The 22970-nt window shown below is 41.8% G+C and overlaps 1 protein-coding gene across 19 annotated transcripts in view; it reads left to right on the top strand.

The window, feature by feature from the left end:
* The window catches only part of MROH8 (maestro heat like repeat family member 8), a 58990-nt gene extending 37218 nt beyond the window's left edge, over positions 1–21772 (top strand). For 7 of the 19 annotated variants that reach the window (XM_072800959.1, XM_072800952.1, XM_072800957.1 and 4 more), the window contains 12 exons: positions 1519–1654; positions 4551–4741; positions 6023–6160; positions 6435–6549; positions 6811–6951; positions 8485–8649; positions 9520–9675; positions 12361–12483; positions 13955–14054; positions 14308–14373; positions 18339–18546; positions 19619–19888. In XM_072800959.1, the coding sequence (XP_072657060.1) occupies positions 1519–1654; positions 4551–4741; positions 6023–6160; positions 6435–6549; positions 6811–6951; positions 8485–8649; positions 9520–9675; positions 12361–12483; positions 13955–14054; positions 14308–14373; positions 18339–18508 (1501 nt within the window). In that variant the 3' untranslated portion in view covers positions 18509–18546; positions 19619–19888. Of the gene's footprint in view, positions 1–1518; positions 1655–4550; positions 4742–6022; positions 6161–6434; positions 6550–6810; positions 6952–8484; positions 8650–9519; positions 9676–12360; positions 12484–13954; positions 14055–14307; positions 14374–18338; positions 18547–19618; positions 19889–20813; positions 21505–21550 lie in introns of those variants that run through there. The other 12 variants (XM_072800946.1, XM_072800948.1, XM_072800947.1 and 9 more) reach the window with 12 other exon arrangements.
* The last annotated feature ends 1198 nt before the right edge of the window (positions 21773–22970 follow it).

Here is a 22970-nt window from a genome sequence, read left to right as displayed (position 1 = left end):
TACAATCCACTTCCGCAGCTATGAGCCTTTTCAGCATTTCACATTATGTTTCTGACCTTCCCTTTAGGAGTCCTTGAAGACCTTACTTTGTTTTATTCACAGATTAGAATTATTAGAGTTGAGAGTGAAATGTTGGAATAGTCCTTAAGCTTCTCATTTTTTAGAGTGATTCTGATATAGACAGTTGGAAGACCACATTTGCTCTAGTAAGGATACCTAGGTAGATCCTGAAAATAAGAAAATGGATTAAAACCATGAGTAACTCCCATTCTTCCCCCCATAGTACTCCTCTACAGGGTTTATATAACACTCAGGCCCTACCTTTGAGTCAATGATAGAAGAAAAGTTATTACACACTGTCTTTCTTCAAGAAGAGATCTCTTCTAAGGAGAATCAAAGCTTTATTTCTGGGCTTGGACTTGTCCAAAATTTGAGGACCGTAGACTGGATTGAATAAATCTGTCTCTGAATGCCTTCTGTGAGCCTGGCATTGTGCTAGACCTTGAGGGATTCATGAAAGAAAAGCCACCCATCAGATAGACACATACAGAAAACTGAAAGTAGTACATTTAAGATTGAGGCAACCTCTATCCAGGAAAACTCTGAAAAAAATATAATAAAAAAAGAAACTTTGAAAGTGTTATGAGAATTCTCATGAGAGACATGGTAAAGCAGCAGCAAAAGCTTCACAGAAGAGATAACATTGGAGCCAGACCTGGAAGAGTGTTGATGGGCATGGGAGCGGACCAGTTGGAAAGGGCCTTCCAGGTTCAGGAAATAAGGAAAGGTATAGAGCTGTCAGAGTCCATTGTTAGGGGTGCCTGGGTGGCTCAGTCGATTAAATATCTGCCTTTGGCTCGGGTCATGATCCCGGGGTCCTGGGATTGAGTCCCACATCTGGCTCCCTACCCAGCGGGGAGTTTGCTTCTCCCTTTACCTGTAGCTCCTCCTGCTTATGCCCCACCCCTCTCTCAAATAAATAAAACCTTCTTTTTTTAAAAAAAAAAAAGTCCATTTTTAGTTTGGTAAAGGCAAATGGTCTCAGGTAGCCAAAGCACAGGCATGTGACAGGGAAGTTGTGAGACTAAAAAGGTAAATTAGGACTAATTTTTCCTGAAGTCCATGATGAAGCATAGAACTTGAGATTATAAAACCCTGAGAGTAATTGTAATGAAATTAGATAGTAAGTCTTTTGATACCCTGAAGAACTGAACAGAGAGGAAAACCACTTACAGATTGGGTTTCAGATTCAATTTTTTTTTTTTTTATTTATGTATGATAGTCACAGAAAGAGAGAGAGGCAGAGACACAGGCAGAGGGAGAAGCAGGCTCCATGCGCCGGGAGCCCGATGTGGGATTCGATCCCGGGTCTCCAAGATCGCGCCCTGGGCCAAAGGCAGGCGCTAAACCGCTGCACCACCCAGGGATCCCCGGGTTTCAGATTCTAGAAAGGTTGTGGTTGGTGTGGGCTTAGGATAAGCCATTCTCCTGAACCCTTCTGTTCTTTGGGATTTCTAGGCATCTGGCTGAGTTGTGGAGAACTCTGGAAGTGGAACTGCCCAGCACCACCTGGATTCTGTGGAGACTCCTGAGGAAGCTGCAGAAATGCCATAATGAGCCCACCCATGAGAAGATGGCCTATGTGGCTGTTGCTGTAAGCCATTGAGCTTTGTCCCTCCAACTTCAGCACAATATGCTGCTTTTCTTGGTGTGACTCATCCAACACCCCTTCTGGAGAGTGTCTCTTTTTTATCTCTCTCAAAGTTTGCTTCTTTCACCCATTTATAAATCCATAATGTCTCTACCAAGGGACTGACATGGAGTGGCTTGGGAGAGTGAAGGAATCCCTATGATTTAATGAGTTTGGTTTAATCGATGTGGTTAAATGTTCCCTTATCCTTTAAAAAATATGTATCAAAAAAATAAAAAAAAAATATGTATCATCTGGGGTGCCCGAGTGACTCAGTCGATTAACTGTCCAACTCTTGATCTCAGCTCAGGTCTTACCTCAGAGTTGTGAATTCAAGCCCCACATTGGTCTCCACTTCAGGCATGGAACCTACTTAAAATAAAGTAAAAGTAGGGACACCTGGGTGGCTCAGCGGTTAAGCATCTGCCTTCAGTTCAGGTCGTGATCTCGAGGTCCTGGGATTGAGTCCTGAGTCAGGCTCCCTGCAGGGGAAAAAAGAAGTCACATAATACAGAAGAATAAGACATAAAAAAGAAAAGGTCCTCCTTGAGCCGAGATTGGCAAACTTTTTCTATAAATATTTCAGGTTTTCGGGCCACATGGTAGTCTCCATAACATGTTCAGTTGAGGGTCTACTGTCAGCTCAGGTCATGATCTCAGGGGTCATGAGATGGAACCCCGAAGCAGGCTCCCTGCCTCTGCCTCTTCCCCCTGCTCGTGCATGCACTCACTCTCTCGCATGCGCTCTCTCTCTCTCTGCAAATAAATATAATCTTAAAAAGAAAAACAAGACTTAAAAAAAAAATCTAAAGACCATTCTTAGCCTAGCTATATCATCTCCCTAAAAATGAACATTCTAGAAGTGTTTATACATATATAAATATTTTGTATATGTATTTATTTGGTATACTTTTTCCTCCCATTTTTTTCCTTTTAAGTAGCCTTTTTTTTTTTTTTTTTTTTTTTTAAAGAGAGCGAGCGAGCAGGGGATAGGGCAGAGGGAGAAACAGACACCCCCCTGAGCAGGGAGCCTGACCTGGGGCATGATCCCAGGACCCTGAGATCATGACCTGAGCCAAAGGCACTTAACCAAATGTGCCACCCAGGCACCCCTAGATTTTATTTTTAGAGTAATTTTAGGTTTACACTAAAACTGAACAGAAAGTACAAAGTTTCTGTATACTTTCTATCCCCTACATGCACAGCCTCCCCCACTATCAATATATACTTTTTACTTTATTTTCTTCCCTACCAGTTTATGGTTCAGCTTTCTCTGACCCAAGTTATTATCGTACAGGTTTTTTTTAGCTTCCAAAGTTATTCTGACATCTCTAATCTGCCATTGTGTCCTCTCCTATTCTCTCTTTTCTTGTGGATTTACACCTTTTTTAAAATCCCTATAATGTTATCTTAGTTTTAGGAGTCAGGACAGATAAAGGCATATGTTTAATCATGTTAGTGTATGAAATTGTATGTATATATTAGTAGGATCAAATTAGATATATTATTTAGTGACCTGCTTTTTAAATTTAGCAATATATTAACTACTTTTCATATCAAAATATAAGACTCTGATATTCTTTTCATAGCTGTATAGTAATTTTTTTATTAACTTCTTAAAAACAGACAATATGTAACATGGTATAAAACCATTCGTTTCATTTCCAAGTTTCCTTTTAGTGAACATTTTAACAATTTTCAAACTATGGCCATAAAAACAGTGCTACAGTGCTACAATAAATTTAATCATGCATATATAGATTTTGTTATACATATCCAATTATTATTACTTTTATTTTTTATTTTTTTTAAATAAAGATTTTATTTATTTAGAGGGAGAGAGAGAACACAGCAGGGAGGGGCAGAAGGAGAGGAAGAGAGAGTCTTAAGGAGACTCTGTGCTGAGACCCCCAACACAGGGCTCAATCTCACAACCTGGGCTGAAACCAAGAGTCAGACTCTTAACTGACTATGCCAGCCAGGCACTCCAAGCATCCAACTCTTGATCTCAGATCAGGTCTTTTTTTTTTTTTTTTTTTTTAAATTTATGATAGTCAGAGAGAGAGAGAGGCAGAGACATAGGCAGAGGGAGAAGCAGGCTCCATGCACCAGGAGCCCGACATGGGATTTGATCCCGGGTCTCCAGGATCGCGCCCTGGGCCAAAGGCAGGCGCCAAACCGCTGCACCACCCAGGGATCCCCTCAGATCAGGTCTTGATCACAGGATCGTGGGTTCAAGCCCCACATTAGGTTGCACACTGGGCATGGAGCCTCATTTTAAAAGTAATTGGGATGCCTGGGTGGCTCAGTGGTTGAGCGTCTGCCTTTAGCTCAGGGCGTGATCCGGGAGTCCTGGGATCGATCCCACATGGGGCTCCCTGTGGGGAGCCTGCTTCTCCCTCTGCCTATGTGTCTGCCGCTCTCTCTGTGTCTCTTATAAATAAATAAAATCTTTAATATATATACATATACATATGTGTGTGTATATATAAAACTCATCCATGAAAAATCACTCTCTCTTCCTCTCCCTCTGCCCCTCCCTGCTGTGTTCTCTCTCTCTCCCTCTAAATAAATAAATAAATCTTAAAAAAAAAAAGAATTAGACACTCAACCAGCTGAGCCACCCAGGTGCCCCTACATCTGAATTTAGATGCCCCTCTCTCTTTGGTAACCTGAAATGACTACTTCATTCCTATTTCTTTTCCTCCTCACTTTCATGTCCCTGCACTGATTACCACTACTGTTCTTCCCATCGAATAGTAGAACCAGAAAGCATGATCTGGCACAAGCAGACATAAAGCAAAAGTAAGGTTTAATGCTAGCAGCTGTTCAGCTCTATGGTGTACCTTTTCTACCACAGGCAACAGATGCCCTTTATGAGGTGTTTGTGGGAAACAGGCTCCAAGCAGCTACATTCCGGCTCTTTCCTCAGCTTCTCATGACACTGCTCATCCAGATACACCACAGCATCGGTCTCACCATGTCTGATGTCGCCGTTCCAAGTGGCCTGTACACAGGACAGGAAATGTCATCAGAGGTCACCCCTTTGTGGTACTGCCTGTTATGATTTTGTTACCCATAACTTACACTAAGCTCTAGGCACTGTGGTAGACACAGGATAGCCAAGATGTGGTCCCAACCATGGGACAGCTTACAGTCTGCCCTCATGGGACATCAGGATGAAATGCCCAGGAATCACTCTGGGCTCTCACTGGTTGGTTGTCTGATTGTTTTATTGGTGCCAAGATAAACTCAATAGAAATTTAATAGTGCATGACTTTCTTTTACAGATAATGCTGTAATGTGGATTATTTAAGAACACCTGACTAAAAGTCAGGAGAACTGAGTTCTAATTCTCATTCATTTAACTAGCTATGTACTCTGGGCAAATCTTCCATTGTTCTGTGCCTTGGTTTTCCTATCTGTAAATTAGGCCAGACTAGGTACTCTTTGAAAACCTTCTAATTTTAGGATTATCTGGTGTTATATCCAGCATACTAGTTCAGTAAGTAGTAGGGATAGTTTATTTTAAGTAATCTCTCCACCCCCTGTGGGGCTCAAACTCATGAACTGGAGATCAAGAGTTACATGCTCTACTGAGCCAGCCAGGTACCCCAGTAGTGGAGGTAGTTTACAAAGCACTGTGGGGGCACCTGGATGGCTTAGTTGATTAATCATCTGACTCTTTTTTTAAAAAAAAATTACTTTATTTATTTATTCATAGAGACACAGAGAGAGAGAGGGAGGCAGAGACACAGGCAGAGGGAGAAGCAGGCACCATGCAGAGAGCTTGATGTGGGACTTGATCCAGGGTCTCCAGGATCACGCCCTGGGCTGCAGGTGGCGCTAAACTGCTGTGCCACCGGGACTGCCCAATCATCTGACTCTTGATCTCAGCTCAGGTCTTGATCTCAGGGTTATGAGTTCAATCCCCACATTGAACTCATGCTGGTGTGGAGCTCACTTTGAAAATAAATAAGTAAAATAAAAAATAAAATAATAAGTAGTATGGGTAAACTTTATGGGGGTGTTTTTAAAAGTGGTTTTAAAAAAGCAGTGCATATGGGTTTAGCATCCCATATCATTTGTTTTATTGCAGATTTCAAACTCCCAGGGAAACACAATCTATTTAGATTTCTTTATGCTAAAGATTTGTGTGAAGGGCCTTTCAAGTTCTTAGAGCATTAAGAGTCTTTGGGGAAATCTAGAAAGAAGAGAATTACCATCCAGAGCTAGCAATGCATGGCCCTACTCAGTGAGAGCAGGGTAATTGTGTACTGATAAGTTGGAGGGACCTGTTCTATTCACTTGTTCTGGTTTTATTCAATTTAGCTTCGCCATACAAGCTACAAAGAGTCTCCTCCTCAGAACATTGTGCTGGCAGGAATTCAACATCATGGAAAAGAATAAAGGATGGACCCTCCTGGAAGGAAAAGAATGCCATCTTCAGGGAGTATCTCTCCTGGCTAAGTAAGATTACCTTTCCATGCACACCTGCTCTAAATCAGCATTGCGTTAGGTATTTTTCTCCTTTTTTGTTAAAACAGCAACCAAAGTTGGATAATATCACAGTTTAGGGAAATATCCATAATGCCAGGCAGATTTTTCAGAGTCCTGCCACTACCATACCATCCTATGCACCTAAAGCTGGGCAAAATCCTCAGAGGGCCCGCAGCCCCAGGAAAAATGCAGTCTGGATAGGAGCATTTCTAAGAGGTGCCCTGTTGGGTGTTCTGTTTTGCAGTGCATTGCTGGAAAGAAATCACCTCCTTGCACAAAAAGTCATGTACTTGTTGGTCCCTCTTCTTAACCGAGGGAATGATAAACATAAACTCACATCTGCAGGATTTTTTGTGGAGGTAAGATTTGTTAGATTGAGGAAGTCTGTAAAGCAGCAATACCTGCCTTCCTGGGCCCTATCCAACTGGGATCCATTTCAGATGTGGGATAGAAATAGTTTCAGATTCAAGCCTACTGAAATTCTTCTAGTCATATATTCATTATTTAGGCTTCCTTATGTATCTATAGCATAAGCATCACCCCACTTTTGGGTAAGGTGGTTCCCCTCATGAAAAAGGGTTGAAAGATAACTTTTTTGGCTGATTTCTGGGTTCTTTCAGCTTCTCCAGAGTCCAGTGGCTAGGAGACTGCCCAGCATATACTCCATTGTCCGCTTGAAAGACTGGCTACATCATGGAAATAGAGTCTTCAAATTTCTTGCCCTAAGGGGACTGCGCTATCTTATTAAACACCAGGATATGGTAGGAGGGGCCCCCAGACCACTGATTTGTAAGTCACAAATCAAACATACCCCAGAAAGATCCCCAAGCAACTGGTAACAGCCAAGAAGGAAATTGGGTAGCCTAGGAATAGGAACAAGTAGGAGTACATCCCTTTGTATCTTTTAAATTTTATGCCTAGGAAATATGTAAGTACTGACTTAAGTATTTAATGAAATCACAAGAAATAAGTCCAAGTCGCATATATTCATAATATTTGAAACCTACAAATTTTTTTCTTTTTTTAAGATTTTATTTATTTATTCATGAGAGACAGAGAGAGAGAGAGGCAGACACAGGCAGAGAGAGAAGCAGGCTCCATGCAGGGAGCCTGATATGGGACTCAATCCTGGGACTCCAGGACACCCTGGACCGAAGGCAGGCACTAAACCGCTGAACCACCAGGGATCCCCCTAAAACCTATAATTTGTATAAGGAAGTACCCTCACTGTCATCACACTATCACAGCCTGGGTGACATTCAGGTGTCCTTTTATGTCTTGTACCATGTTGCCCTAAGGAGTACATTGGATAGGCCATTATATCTTCTCCTAAGATGTGTATCATCTAAACAAAGATTATTGACATTCATGTTGAAGTAAAGTTCATTTTCTACCAGCCTAGCTAGAAACTAGGCCTGGGGCAGAAGGAAAGATGAATCCCTGGGCCTTCAATTTTTTCACTTGAGTTCAATTTTTTTAATATTTATTTATTTATTTTTAAGATTTTATTTATTTAGGCCAGCCCAGGTGGCTCAGTGGTTTAGCGCCACCTTCAGCCCAGGGCGTGATCCTGGAAACCTGGGATTGAGTCTCACCTCAGGCTCCCTGCATGGAGCCTGCTTCTCCCTCTGCCTGTGTCTCTGCTTCTCTCTCTCTCTCTCTCTCTCTCTCTGTCTCTCATGAATAAATAAATCTTATAAATAAATAAGTATATATTTGAAACAAAGATGACAGTTGTTAGCATGATAATTCTGGTTGTTTGGATACACAAATATTTGCTGCCATATTCTACTTACTTTTTACATGTATGTTTTAAACTTTAAAACTCTGAGATTGTTTCCTTTTGGAAGTTTCAGAAAAATAGAATCCCAATTCAGAACGGGAAGGACCCTGCAGGGTCCTCAGTCAATTTCTACTTGATTTCCTGCAAGGAATCTTAACTGTCTCTGGATACATTCCATGTTAGAGAACTCACTAGGACCTGAGCTAGCCATCTTATATTTCTCTTGTTGTAAGCAATTCTTTACACTGACCCTAAATCTCTGTCACTTGACCATCCCCACCTGGTCCCGTTGCTGCCCAAATGAAGCAACTTAAAACAGCTCTGCCCCCTTCTCTACGATCAGTCCTGCCAATACTGAGAGGGCAGTCATGCCCTCTTCTCTGTTCTTAACTAGCCAGTGCTACCAAACATTGAACAAGCACCACGTACTGGATAAAGGTGGGGAGCCCTACTTTGGTACCAGATAAAGTGCTATCAAGAGGGTGATGGTGCACTCCCTTTGGGCACACAGAGGGAAGACATCAGGAGCCTGTTGCCATGCATCTTAGACCTCTTATGTGAAACCGACGAGAAGATCGTTTTGTTGGCCATCCAGATACTCCTGCAACTCGTGGGGACAATGGATTTCACCACCCTGACGGCCATGATGAAGACCCTGTTCACCCTATTTGGTGATGTAAGACAATGAGAGAGGAGAAACTTTCCTAGGGGAGGGTAATTGGCATAACAGAAAATAGAAATTGGGATAGTAATAAATATACTCTATTTTATTTGTTTTTAAGATTTTTATTTATTCATGAGAGACACACACACACAGAGTGAGAGAGGGGCAGAGACATAGGCAGAGGGAGAAGCAGGCTCTATGCAGGGAGCCTGACGTGGGACTCAATCCCGGGTCTCCAGGATCACGCCATGGGCTGAAGGCGGCACTAAACCGCTGAGCCACCCGGGATGCCCAATACGCTCTATTTTATATAGTACTTTTTATGTTCACAGCACTTTCAAATCTCCTCTCTGAAGACCCTTCCAGGTAACTTGTGATGTTAGTAGGACTGGTGTTATTGTTTGCCAGACTAAATAAAAAACAGTTGTAGAGACTTGCCAATGTACCACCCTGATCATGGGATGAGGAAGAAGTTTGTATAAGAAAAGACATCTTTCAAGGAGCACTCAGGACTGGGTCCCCATCCCAAATCCCAAAGATTAAAAACAAACAAACAAACAAACAAACATGGAGCACAATGAACCATATCCTTGAAAGAGTCAAGTATGGCAAGGCTGGGATTCTGAATCTCAGCAAAACAGCTTGTGTGAATGGTTAATACTAGTATCAGGCACAAGCTGTGCTGACTACATTTCTCATTTGCAGAGCGAGAGAAGAACCAGTACTACAAAGCACCAGGTCTTGCCATCTTTATATATATTTGGCTTCTTGTCCTCAGCTACCTACAGCTAACTAGCCTCATGTTAGGACTGATGTTTCAACCAACAAGTTCAGCATGAACACTTTCAGTGACTTGCTTCCCTTTGGATACTCCCTTTGTAGGTGAGATCTGATGTTCATCGTCTCTCCATGACCCTGTTTGGAGCGTCCATAAAGTCTGTGAAATACACAGATAAGAAGGGTGTAGAGAATCAAGTCCTGGACAGCTTGGTCCCACTACTTCTGTATTCTCAGGATGAAAATGATGCAGTAGCTGAGGTAATGCCTTTGTCAAGTTCTTTCAGACCTGAATAACTTCTAGTCCAGAGCCAAATCTGCAAATAAGCATTCATATCTTTGAAGGCAGGGACTTTGTGGTACCATCTTTATTTTTTTTAAGATTTTATTTATTTATTCATAGAGACAGAGAGAGAGGCAGAGACACAGGCAGAGGGAGAAGCAGGCTCCATGCAGGGAGCCTGATGTGGGACTTGATCCGGGGTCTCCAAGATTACGCCCCGGGCTGCAGGTGGCGCTAAACCACTGCGCCACCAGGGCTGCCCTGTGGTACCATCTTTATTTACTATTTCCTCTAGCACAAGCTATCTTTCAAATATTTTGCCTAAGTGAATTGTGTGAAAAATCTTACTCCTTATTTCTGTATAGCAAATTATGGCCCTTTGTGGGTAAGAACAATATATTAAACCTTTTTGCAGCCCCACCCCAATATTTAGCCTAGCACAGAGCCTAAATACAGTGCCAAATGCATCAAACTCTTTTTGTTGATGACAGTGACAGTATTTCATTATCTGTCTTCTTGTATTCAATAACTGCCTTCTGGCCTTTAGACAAATAGACTTGTATTGAGGGCTAAGTCATAAATAGCTTCTCTGACAATCTAGGGAAGCTTCTATATCTCCTTAATATTCTGGGAGTTTCTGCCATAGAGCTGTGCATGGGATGTCATCATCTTGAGAACTGTCCCATACCTCAGGAGCCTGTCCATTCCAATGTGTTATGACCACTAGTTACAGCAGACCAGAGGAATGTTTAGACCACAGTGATTCTGGAAAAATACTAGAGCTTTCCTCTACTTAAGTTCCCCATTACAGAAATGAAAGCAGGATCGATAACAAGATTTAAGATTATGGTTGGCGGGGATCCCTGGATGGCTCAGCGGTTTAGCGCCACCTTCAGCCCAGGGCCTGATCCTGGAGTCGCGGGATCAAGTCCCATGTCCGGCTCCCTGTGTGGAGCCTGCTTCTCCCTCTGCCTGTGTCTCTGCCCCCGCCCCCACCTGTGTCTCTCATGAATAAATAAATAAAATCTTAAAAAAAAAAAAAGATTATGGTTGGCCCTGGTATCTTAATGTAGGGGAAGTATTATGGTCTTGTAACCAAAACTATGAAATATGTCAGACCCCAATAAAGCATAGAGTAGAGCTTCCAACCAAGAGATGGAAAATAATGCCCTATAGGGGTCACAGATATTTGGATGCATTGATACCCATCTCACCCCCTCGACCTGTCAGCCCTTATCATCAAGTAAGGCATAGAGCAGCCAAGGCTCTGCACTTACTTTCTTTCAAACCTTGAATGATTCCTAACTTGGTCTTCAAAGCTCTTCAGAGAGTATTCTAAGCAGAGAGGTGAAATCTAACATTGAACAGGTTAGGAATCACTAACACAGGCAGCCCGGGTGGCTCAGCGGTTTAGCACCGCCTTCAGCCCAGGGCATGATCCTGGACCCAGGATCGAGTCCCATGTCAGGCTCCCTGCATGGAGCCTGCTTCTCCCTCTGCCTGTGTCTCTGCCTCTCTCTCTCTCTCTGTCTCTCATGAATAAACAAAATCTTAAAAAAAAAAAAAAAAAGGAATCACTAACACAGAGAACCTAATCTACCACCCATGTAAGAAATAAAACAGGAATAAATCATGTACCTATCCTCAGTTGAATTCCCCCAACAACTATCATCCTGAATTTTGTTATCACTTCTGCGGTAATATTTGTTCATGTTTTACAACTTTATATGTAGAAAAAAAAACTTTGTATCTTGTATCATTTATAAATCTCTTAGCAACTTGCTCGAGCTTTTTTTGCTTATTTAGCATTGTAAGATTTGCCCACGTTGTGGGCTCCAGTTCATTTCTTCTAACTGCTGTATAGAATTCTATCTTGAAGATATCCTCACACTTCTCCCATGCTCCTATTCTTGAACATTTAATTGTCTCTAGTTCTTGATTGTTACAGTGCTGCAGTGAACATTCTTTACGTATTCCTTTGTGGACCTATGTGAGAGTTTCTTGAGGGAATAAACCCAGAAGTAAACTATCTGGGTATCTTTAACTTTACTAGATATTTACAAATAAACAAAGTAGCTGAACTAACTTGTATTCCCATCAGTTCCCAAAGGAATTTTAATGGCCCAAATCTAGTGAACCTGGGATAAGATACTTGCTTGAATTGAATACTCTTAAGTGGTGGTGTGTGGTACATGGGAGGCATTCTGAGAGCCGTGGATAGAGAAGCCCACTTACTAAATTTTGCTCAAGCATCTGGATTGGGAAGGGATCAGTACTGTCCAGAATTCCTTCCAAGCCAGAGATTCCACAAGGACTATGAGAAGAGGAGCTACACTTCCTGTGTGAAGTGACAGAAGAATGAAATGGGAGCAAAAAGTATTTGGAGGAGCTTTGCCTCTTAGCACAAGGAGTAGTGGGAACCCCTGCCCCAATCTCTGTTCTGGTATTACACTTTTACCTTAGACCAGTGGTTTCTACATCCTCCCCACAGCTCTGCAGGCTTCATGGGTCCCTTTCAGAGGGATTGTTTAGGGAAATTGAAGGAGTGCAGGACTCTGGTTTCTCTCTATCCCTGCCCTCACTTTAGCCAGTTCTTTTTGAAGGAAGGTTACCTCAGCTAAAAAATGTTTGAAAACGCTGATCTCTGATAATCCTTTTCATAGGAAAGCAGGCAAGTCCTAACTATATGTGCCCAGTTCCTGAAGTGGAAGCTGCCCCAAGAAGTGTACTGCAAAGATCCCTGGTACATCAGCCCTAGTGAAGCTGGAACAGTCTGCAAATTCTTTGTATGTGAGCGATACTGGCTTTGTTAACTCTCATATGCTTGCATGCTTAGTTTTTCTGATGTAGTTTTTAATGGAGGAACACGACATAAAGGAAATATTTACCATCCCTTTTGACATCAGCAGCTGATATCCATGAACCATCTTGTATTGGGAACCTATTTCTCTAGTTTCCTCCCAACTGAGTCACACACTTACTTTCTATTACCGCCTTTCTTCATAAAAAAAAGACTCTCTCTTAGATTCTTGGGAGCCCCACTAACCTGAGTCAGAGGCTATGGAGTCAGGCTGATAGTATATGCTCAAAAAACTATTTATGAAGTGAATTTAAATGGAGTTGTGTATTGCCTTTACAATGCCTACTATGGAAGAGCCTAGGACTGGCTATTCCCATGGGTCTTCCGTATGGGTAACCTGCTTAGGACCCAATGTGGGCTCCTCTGATCAAACTTAACGGGGCTAGGAAGCCCCACTATACCACTGTGTCAGGTTTTCCACTAAGAATTATCTCTCTGACATGTACCCAAGTGTTTATCTGAGGCATTGATGACAGTATTTACTGCAAAAATTCAGTGCTCTCAATGTATAAGATTTTAGATTGTCCATGTAACATCATAAGAGCTATGGGAATAGATCCCGACTGTCCTCCTCCTATCTTCAAGCAGCCTATCTTTGTAACAGAATCACTGAGAGGTACATTTATTCATCCAGTAAGCCCAATACATCCGGTGTGCAACAGGCAGTGGAGAACCCAGAAACATGCCAAAGATAAGAACTTCCTAAGGGAGCTTGCTAGCTAGTAAGGGAGATAAAACCTCTGTGGAAAATGAAATAGAAACTCAAGGTGGAAAATGGTATGTGCCAAGAGAGGGGTACCTGCAGAAATGCTCAGAGCAGAGTGAAGGCAATAGTAGGGGTGCGTGGGTGGCTCCGTTGGCTAAGTGTCTGCCTTGGGCTCAGGTCATGATCCCAGGGATTGAACTCCACATTGGGCTCCCTGCTCAACAGAGAGTCTGCTTCTCCTGCACCCTCTTGCCTTTCCCCCCACTTGTGCTCTTTGGTTCTCTCTCCCTGTCAAATAAATAAATAAAATCTTCAAAAAAAAAAAAAAAAAAAAAAAAGAAGTCAAGAGTGACCTGGGAAGAGCCGATAGGCGATAGGGAGGCAGAGTTCAAGGCAGAGCTGAGTGAACGGAGAAAACTTAGATCAGAGAAGTGGAGATGGACTTAGAGGCACACCAGGGACAATCTGCAGCATGAGTGGGTGTGAACATGGTGCATCCAGAGGACGTAACTTTGTCTAAGGACTTGTTATTGTGGTGTAACATTCATTAAGCAACTGCAGTTATTAATTCAAGCACCATATTCTATGCGTCCGATGTCTAACATCGTCCCTGGCTCTGGAAACTAAGTGAGGCTGACAAAAACAGTGGTGTACTTCACTCCTTTCTACTCTTACTTTTTTCCCCACTTAGGGAAAAAAATGCCAGGGGAAAGTTAACCTCCTAGCCCAAACATTGATGTTCTCCAAGAATGCAAAACTTCCTATCAGAAGAGCAGCAGTCTTATTTGTAGGTATAAACAATCCTTTCATTTCTACAGTCACTTTATCCTATATTTTCACAAATTGTGTTGTTGAGTATCCCCATTCTTTATGAAGATGACCTTGAAAACACTCTTTTGGAGAAAAGGGCTGTTATCTATAGGTAACTATCAGGCACTTGGAAGGCAAGTTTTTAGAATCTGTCTAATCATCAAAAGGCCAGTTCTACCAACTGCTCAGAGTCAAAGCCAGACCACAGCCTTACTGACTTTATCCTGCACTTAGGACTCTTGTTAAAGTATGTGGATTGCAGCGAGCTCAGGACGAAGGGCACTGACTGGATAGAGAATGGTAAGTAATAACACATTTGGATTTGGTTTGGGGTAGGATCTGAGGCAGTGCCTGGGGGCAGGCTCTCTGACAGAGGTTAGACCTTGGGAACCAGAGAGCCTGACTTTTGCAGTAATAAAGACCTTGGAGACAGTGAATGACAGTCTCCTCCCAGTTCAATTCCCCTTATTAGGAAAGGACATGACACTTTTTGTTTGGAAACCAGCTTTGCTGAGTGTCTCAGGAACAAGTCCTGATTTTACCTAGAAATACCATCTTAGTAAGTTCTGATGATAGCTCACGAGTACCTCAGAGATGACTGCAACACTCTTTTCTATAAGCAGTTGTCCTGTGAAGTGGCAGGACTTGGCACTACAGAGGTTTATAGTCCTATAAGGTAGCCATCATGCAAATGGTTTTCTGGATTGTCAGTGAGTCGAAGTTTCTATAACTATACAGCTTTGAGGATTTAGCACTCAAAGAATTATTTATTCCCACTTGAAAAGTAGTCATACAATTAGAAAATGCTGTAAAATGCCAAGCCTCACAACCCAAAAGTATGTACTATGAGAACCAAATTAAAATCCTGGGGGCCCCTGGCTGGCTCAGTTGGTAGAGCATGAGACTCTTAATCTCAGATTGTGAGTTCAAGCTCCATGTTGGGTATAAAGATTACTTAAAAATAAAATCCTTAAGCGGTGCCTGCATGGCTCAGTTGGTTAAGCAACTGACTTGGTTTCAGTTCAGGTTGTGACCTCATGGTTGTGATCTCATGGGATCATAACTATGAGATTGAGTCCTGCTGCAGGCTCCATGCTCAGTGGAGAGTCCACTTTCCTTCTCTCTCTGCTGCTCCTCCCATGTGTGCGGCTCTCTCTCTCTCTCTCTCAAATAAACAAATTAAAAAAAAAAAAACTTACCCTGAAAAGTTCACTGCTTTTACTTATTTATTTTAAAGATTTTATTTATTTATTCATGAGAGACACACAGAGAGAGGCAGAGACACAGGCATTAGGAGAAGCAGGCTCCATGCAGGGAGCCCAACAGAGAACTCGATCCCGGGTCCCCAGGATCACACCCTAGGCTGAAGGCGGCGCTAAACTGCTGAGCTACCCGGGCTGCCCCGGTTCACTGCTTTTAAAATAAAAGTATGTAACTGATAAAATGGCCAGAAGCTGGACCTATTTAAGAAAGATTATGAGAGGGGTACCTGAGGCTCAGTTAAGCATCTGCCTTTGGCTCAGGTCATGATCTCGGGGTCTTGCAATCGAGCCCAGCACTGGGCTCCCTGCTCGTGGGAGTCTACTTCTCCTTCTCCCTCTGCCCCTCCTCCACTCATGCTCTCTTGCTATCTCTCTCCCTCTCTCTCTCTCTCAAATAAATAAATAAATATTTTTTTTAAAAAAGTTTAAAGAAAGATTATAAGAGGGGTGCCTCACTGGCTCTGTCGCTGGAGTATGCGATTCTTGACCTTGGAGTTGTAGGCTTGAGCCCCACATCGGGTGCAGAGATTACTTAAAAATGAAATCTTTTGGCAGCCCCAGTGGCCCAGAGGTTTAGCGCCACCTTCGGCCCCAGGTGTGATCCCAGAGACCGGGGATCAAGTCCCACATCAGGCTCCCTGCATGGAGCCTGCTTCTCCCTCTGCCTGTGTGTCTGCCTCTCTCTGTGTGTGTGTCTGTCATGAATAAATAAATAAAACATTTTTTTAAAAATGAAATCTTTGGGATGCCTACATGGCTCAGCAGTTGAGCGTGCCTGCCTTCAGCCCAGGGCATGATCCTGGAGTCCCGGGATCGAGTCCCACATCGAGCTCCCTGCATGGAGCCTCCTTCTCTCTCTGCCTGTGTCTCTGCTTCTTTCTCTCTCTCTCTGTCTCTGTCTCTCATGAATAAATAAAGTCTTAAAAAAAAAAGAAATCTTAAAGAAAAAAAAGATTATGCAAGAGACGCCTAGCTAGCTCAGTCAGTACAGCATGCAACTCCTGGTCTCAAGGTCATAAGTTTGAGTACCACATCAGGGGTAGAGTTCACTTAAAATATTAATTAAATTAAAAAAAGAGAGAGACCTGGGTGGCTCAGTGATTGAGTGGAGTGTCTGCCTTTGGCTCAGGTCATGATCCTGGGGTCCCGGGATCGAGTCCTGCATCAGGCTCCCTGTAGGGGACCCTGCTTCTCCCTCTGCCTATGTCTCTGCCTCTCTCTGTGTGTCTCTCATGAATAAATAAATAAATAATTTTTTAAAAGAAAAAAAAAAGAAAAAATTATTTGTGTAAAAAAATTATAAGAGGTATTAACGAGATTTGTGGTGATCATTCTGCAGTATATACAAATATCAAATTATACTTAATAAAAAATTTTTTCAATCATATGATCCTATAACATGGATATGCTATACTTTATTAAACTAATTTCTTAGTATTTCTAATCTTGGATGTTTTCCATTACTTTTTAAAGATTTATTTATTTATTTCTTCATGAGAGACACACACAGAAAGGCAGAGACATAGGCATAGGGAGAAGCAGGCTCCCTGCAGGGAGCCTGATGTGGGACTCCATCCCAGGATCCTCATGTGGGACTCGATCCCAGTACTCCAGATCACACCGCAAACCACTGAGCTACCCAGGTGCCCCCAGTTTTGTTATTTTTAAGTAACACTGGAATGAACATTCCTGTACCTGTTTCTCCTTATTTTCATAGGTTAAATTCCTAGCAGTGAGATTGATAAGTCAAAGTATATATTTACTTAAAGGGTTTGATACACGTTGCCAAACTTCCCTATAAAAAAGGGATATCTGGCAGCCCCGGTGGCGCAGCGGTTTAGTGCCGCCTGCAGCCCGGGGTGTGATCCTGGAGACCCGGGATCAAGTCCCACATCGGGCTTCCTGCATGGAGCCTGCTTCTCCCTCTGCCTGTGTCTCTGCCTCTCTCTTCGCTCTCTCTGAATGAATCTTAAAAAAAGGGGGGGAGGGGATATCAATCTATGCTCATACCAGCACAGTGTATGATAATGTCAATTTTCAGGTGCCTGGCTGGCTCTGTCAGAAAAGCAACTCTTCAAGAGCAACTCTTGATCCCAGGGTCATGAATTCAAGCCCCATATTGGGTATAGAGATTACTAAAAAACAAAAAGACTTTTATTTTTTAATAATAAATAAACTAAAAAAAAGTAATCTTTCCCTTCACATATCTATGTTTGAATATTAATTTATTAATTAGTAGTTTGCCATTTTGACAGAAAAAGTCATACTGGTATCTCATTATTGTTTTGGCTATGCCCAATGTGGGGCTTGAACTCACAACCCTGAGATGAAGAGTTATGCACTCTACCAACTGAGCCAGCCAAGTGCCCCAAAGTTATGAAAAATATTACAGAAAAAAAATGTTAATGGCTTGGATAAGAGATGATGCAATATTAAATAAAACAAGCAATTGTTAGATAATATGTATAATTTAGTTTCATTTGAACAAAAAGGCACACCTGTAACTGAATAGAAAAAAGAAACAAACATAACAGAGGTTTTCTCTGTTGGTCCAATTATAAGTAACTGATTTTCTTCTAATGCTTACATGTTATCTAAATTTTCTACACAATGAACATATTTATTTTGCAAGAAGAAACAAAAACTAACAAATTTTTTTAAATAATAAATTTATCTTTTTATTGGTGTTCAGTTTGAAAAACAAATTTTTAAGAAAAAACTTAAAAAGAATAATTTAAGAGTAGCCTCTAGGACCAACACAGGAACTTAGAAATTAGCAGTCTTAGACATGGCTCGACAGGTACAGATAATTTAACTTTAGGTGGACTGCTTGACAGTGTGGTTATTGTAAAGGAGTATACTATTGGGCAATTCAAAAATGAATAAATTTTTTAGGTCAAAATTGGAATTGGTTTACAAATGTATAACTGTCAGACAGAGTCTTAGAAAAAGTCCTTCATCTCAGCTGCTATAGACTTATTGGCTGTTTGGTGTGTGGACCAGAGATCATTTCCATAGATCTTCACCTCCAACCTGGGTTTTGTGGCCACTTAGATCTGAAAGCTCTGCTGCATGATCCTGAGCCCTCTCTGTGCATCATCGCCTCTCAGGCTCTCTTCAGAGTGCAGAAGGTGGGGGCTGAGCCAGATTCCAGGCAGTCCATTCCAGGCTGAGGAAGCTCATGGGCTGTCTTCCTACTTAGAAATGCAAGGCAAGTAACTTCTGGTAAAAAGTAATTCTTTCAGAAACCACAAAAGTAATAGTCCCCCCTTTTTATTTTCAGACTTAAAGCAATGCTAGCCTGAAGCTACCTCCACCCATTTAATTACCTCAGAACATATTTTTTGCTGTCAAAATCTTTAAGGAATTAGGATATGTAAGGGAAGCTAGCTCTTAGCTTAAATTTGTGAAAATAGTGAAATTCTGCTGAGTTTTTGAGGCATGCCAGAACTTCTATAAAGTTCTGGTCTTGATAAACAGATCTAGCATAGCTTCAAACGATATTCTAAATAAATGTTAATATTGCAATGTTAGTATTGTTGGGTCTCTTATCAAAGCCCACTCTACTTATCAACAATCTGAAGAATAACAACCAATTCTTATAGTTTGATATTATTGGTGTATTTTTACAAAATCCCTGTGGTTTTTTTCTTCTCCTTTCTGTTTCCCTTAAAAACCTTCAAGCAGGAAAAAATTTCTGAAGTGGTAAATTCTAAATCTACCCCAGTTATGTAAGATTTCCACTCTGTCCTTCCCCTTTTCATTTTCCTGATTCCCTCTCCTATAACTACTGTCAGATCCTCAGTTGGCTTTTGGATGGGAACCATTGTTTGTTGAGCACCCACTGTTTGCTTTAAGCATAGATGGAGAAAGTTTTCAAGTAGAAGTTTCCCAAGAAAGAGATTAGTTTGTGTTGGGTGAATACTTTGATAAGCTGCATATAGAATGGTGGGAATCCCCAAGAGGCATACCAGATTAATTAGAAATGGTCCCTATTGGTCTATTTCCCAGGCTTTTGTCTGGTTAAGTAGAGAGCCACAGCTGAGTTGTCTAGGGCGATGGAGAGGCCTCTGGGAGATGGTATGAGAAAAGAGAGGCAATGAGTCAACTGGCATGTGAAAAAGACACATCCAATGGTGAATTGCATTAAGTTTTTGTTGTAAAGTGGGCAACATGAATCCTTACCACCCTGTACCCCAGATTTTCACCTTTCACCCCCAGCCCTCTGCCAAGACATCTTTATAACTTTCTTTGCGATTAATGGTAAGTTGGGTTTGTTTCAGGGGTTGCCAACAGCATGCAGAGTGTGACTGCAAGAGAGTCCCTGCCCAAGAGAGGTCTTCATAGTTGAGACTAGCAGACAGGAGTTTTGAGCTAATTGCAGACCCCACCTGTCTGCTGAATTAAATCTTCACCTTTGAGCAGAGCCAAGAAGACACCTTGAGGATGGCTGCTGGATGTTAAACTTCAGTGCACTGAGCACATTTGAGTTACACGTTATCTCTTGCTGCCCTCTCCTTGGTCTCACTGCATTAAATCACCTTCACTCTCCACTTTTGAACTGTCCGTTTTGTGGATTATCCAGTGAAAATGACTAACACTTAGAGTGTTTTCAATGGGCCAGGCTCTAAGTACATTATATGATTAACTCTTTCAATCCTCAACCACTCCATGTATGATCCTCTGTTTATGAGGGACAGAATATGAAAGTGACTTGCACACAGTCACATAAATAGTAAATGCCAGGATTCAAACTCAAGAGTCTGGCTGCAAAGTCCACATTCTTGGCTGTTCTGCTCTACCCTTTTCTAATCTGCTCTGTCCCTCTCCTGTCAATAAATGCAGATCCACTCTACCATTAATCTCAGTTGCTGAACTCATACCCCAAATTTATGTAACCAAAAAGATGTTATAAAGTGATATTCAACCTCAAATAATAAAAACAAAGTTATCAATACCTAATTTATTTAATAGGATAGAATGTGCACCAAACACTGTAGAGTAGTGGACTTAGAACAAAAGGTGGTGATTGTGCTTGAGGAATATTGTTTGAATCCTGGAATTGATCTCATGTACTAGCTTGTCTCACAGCCATGAACAGAGTTTGGAATGTGGTTTTGATCCCCACAGACATGTAAGAGTTGGAAAGAATCCTTTCTCTTCACTCATATTCATGCCAGAGTCCCTTTCCCTCCAGGCAGATTTTTATTTATTTTTTTTAAGATTTATTTATTTATGATAGACATAGAGAGAGAGAGAGGCAGAGACACAGGAGGAGGGAGAAGCAGGCCCATGCCGGGAGCCTGATGTGGGACTCGATCCCGGGACTCCAGGATCGCGCCCCGGGCCAAAGGCAGACGCTAAACCGCTGAGCCACCCAGGGATCTGCAGATTTTTATTTTCTAACTAATACCACCAACAGGGAGGGGCAAGTACCATACTTATTTTATTTATGTTTCATTGTGTTAAAATTCACAGAAGGAAGCATCTATTAATAAGAAGTCTGGGACACCTAACTGCAACACTTGGTGGAACACACAACTCTATCTTGGAGTCATGAGTTCAAGCCCAATGTTGGAAATAAAGATTACTTTTTAAAAAAGAAGCAGCAGGGAGCACCTGGGTGGCTTAGTTGGCTAAGCATCTGCCTTTGGCTCAGGTCATGATCCCGGGATTGAGTCCCGCATCAGGCTCCCTATACGGAGTCTGCTTCTCCCTCTGCCTGTGTCTCTGCCTCTCTCTCTGTCTCTATGAATAAATAAATAAAATCTTTAAAAAAAATAATGCAAGTTTTAATGAGCTTAAGTCTTCTAGGGATGTTTGCTTTTAACAAGGTAGAGCCTCTTAAGCCAAAGGCATGGATCTCTAATTGAGAAAGGGTAAGCACTACTGAGCCGGATGGAGAGAGGAGGTATTTGGAATTGAGGCCGGAGGTAGGTAATGATAGGGAACAGAGATTTTCCTATCATCCCAGAACTATATCCTATCAGTCGCTTTCCCTACCTCTTCCCAAACCCTTGTCAGAACACACTAGAAGCAAAGGATTAGAAAGGATAATTAACAACTGCCTTTTGTTATGCAAAACACACACAGAGAGGAAAGTGATGGATTCTGTTCTTCCTGAACAATGGTGATACTTCCCACGATAGAGGATGACTGACTGCCAGTAACTGAATGATTTAGTGATGTCTTCTCTACTTTCTCTCTCTCTGTAGTTTATAGTCTCATGTCCAAGGGAGATGGCATTGGTTTGAAATGGTTCCTACGGGGACGCCTGGGTGGCTCAGTGGTTGAGCATCTGCCTTCGGCTCAGGACGTGATCCTGGAGTCCTGGGATCCAGTCCCACATCGGGCTCCCTGCATGGATGGAGCCTGCTTCTCCCTCTGCCTGTGTCTCTGTGCCTCTCTCGGTGTCTCTCATGAATAAATAAATAAAATCTTTAAAAAAATAAATAAAATGGTTCCTATAGATATCAGAGAATCTTTATGAGGGAGCTGTCACTCCCCCCTCCCCTTTTGTCTTAATATAAATGGCAGTGTGAATATAGCAAAGGACATTTTTCAAGGGAGTAGAGATATGGGGAGAGGTTACAAAGGAGATGGAGCTGAGAATCTAAAAGGGATGCTCACCTGTGAATGAGATAAAAGGTAGAAAGTTGAGACAGTATAGAAGATATATCAAACATCAAACATGGAGTCCAGCCTTATTGGCCCCTTGGACACTAGTTTTCAGTGAAATCTTACCCCCAAACTACTTCAGAAAACCACAAAGAATCTGCCTCTCTAGTCACTCAAATATTTACAAGAGATTGGGACACCTGGGTGGCTCAGTGGTAGAGCGTCTGCCTCTGGCCTAGGACGTGATTCTGGAGTCCTGGGATCAAGTCCCACATCAGGCTCCCTGCATGGAGCCTGCTTCTCCCTCTGCCTGTTGTCTCTGCCTCTCTCTCTCTCTCTCTGTGTGTGTCTCTCATGAATAAATAAAATCTTAAAAAAAAAACAAAAGTATTTACAAGAGGTCACAGTCCTACTTACTCCATACAAGGGTGTACCTCCCAAACATTTGTCTTTCAACTACCCACCAACCAAATCAAACCTACTAAATCCTGCTAACTTAAACTCTTGGTTATACATCTTAGGAAATCACTTTTGCGACAAAAAAAAAAAAAAAGGGAGGAGGGAGCAGGACACTAAAAAAGGAAAATAATTTGTAGGCAGTTCAAGTATTCTGACCTTAAAATTAAAGAAAATTGATTTTTCTAGGAAACACAAACTTTCCCCTATAAGAGCCTCAGTGATTTCTAAAGAGTTTTTGTGTTCTATTACTGCCTAGTTTATCTTTTCTGTTTAAGAGCCCAAAGAATTAAAAAAAAAAGAGAGACATCCAAAGAATTATAAAATCTGGTAGTTTCATATGAAATAATTTTTGTTTTCAAATAGGCTTTAAGCCAAACACATTTCTACAACTTCCTTTGTGGTATCCTGCTTTAGAGCTTTAAATAATCTTGTCAGAGTATCTTTCATTTTCAGCTTTTTTTTTTAAAAGATTTATTTATTTATTTATGATAGACAGAGAAAGAGATAGAGAGAGGCAGAGACACAGGAGGAGGGAGAAGCAGGCTCCATGCTGGGAGC

The sequence above is a fragment of the Canis lupus genome, chromosome 26 (genome assembly GCF_048164855.1).
Source record: "Canis lupus baileyi chromosome 26, mCanLup2.hap1, whole genome shotgun sequence".
NCBI classification, from domain to species: Eukaryota; Metazoa; Chordata; class Mammalia; order Carnivora; family Canidae; genus Canis; species Canis lupus.
This window is presented reverse-complemented; position numbering and strand designations above follow the sequence as displayed.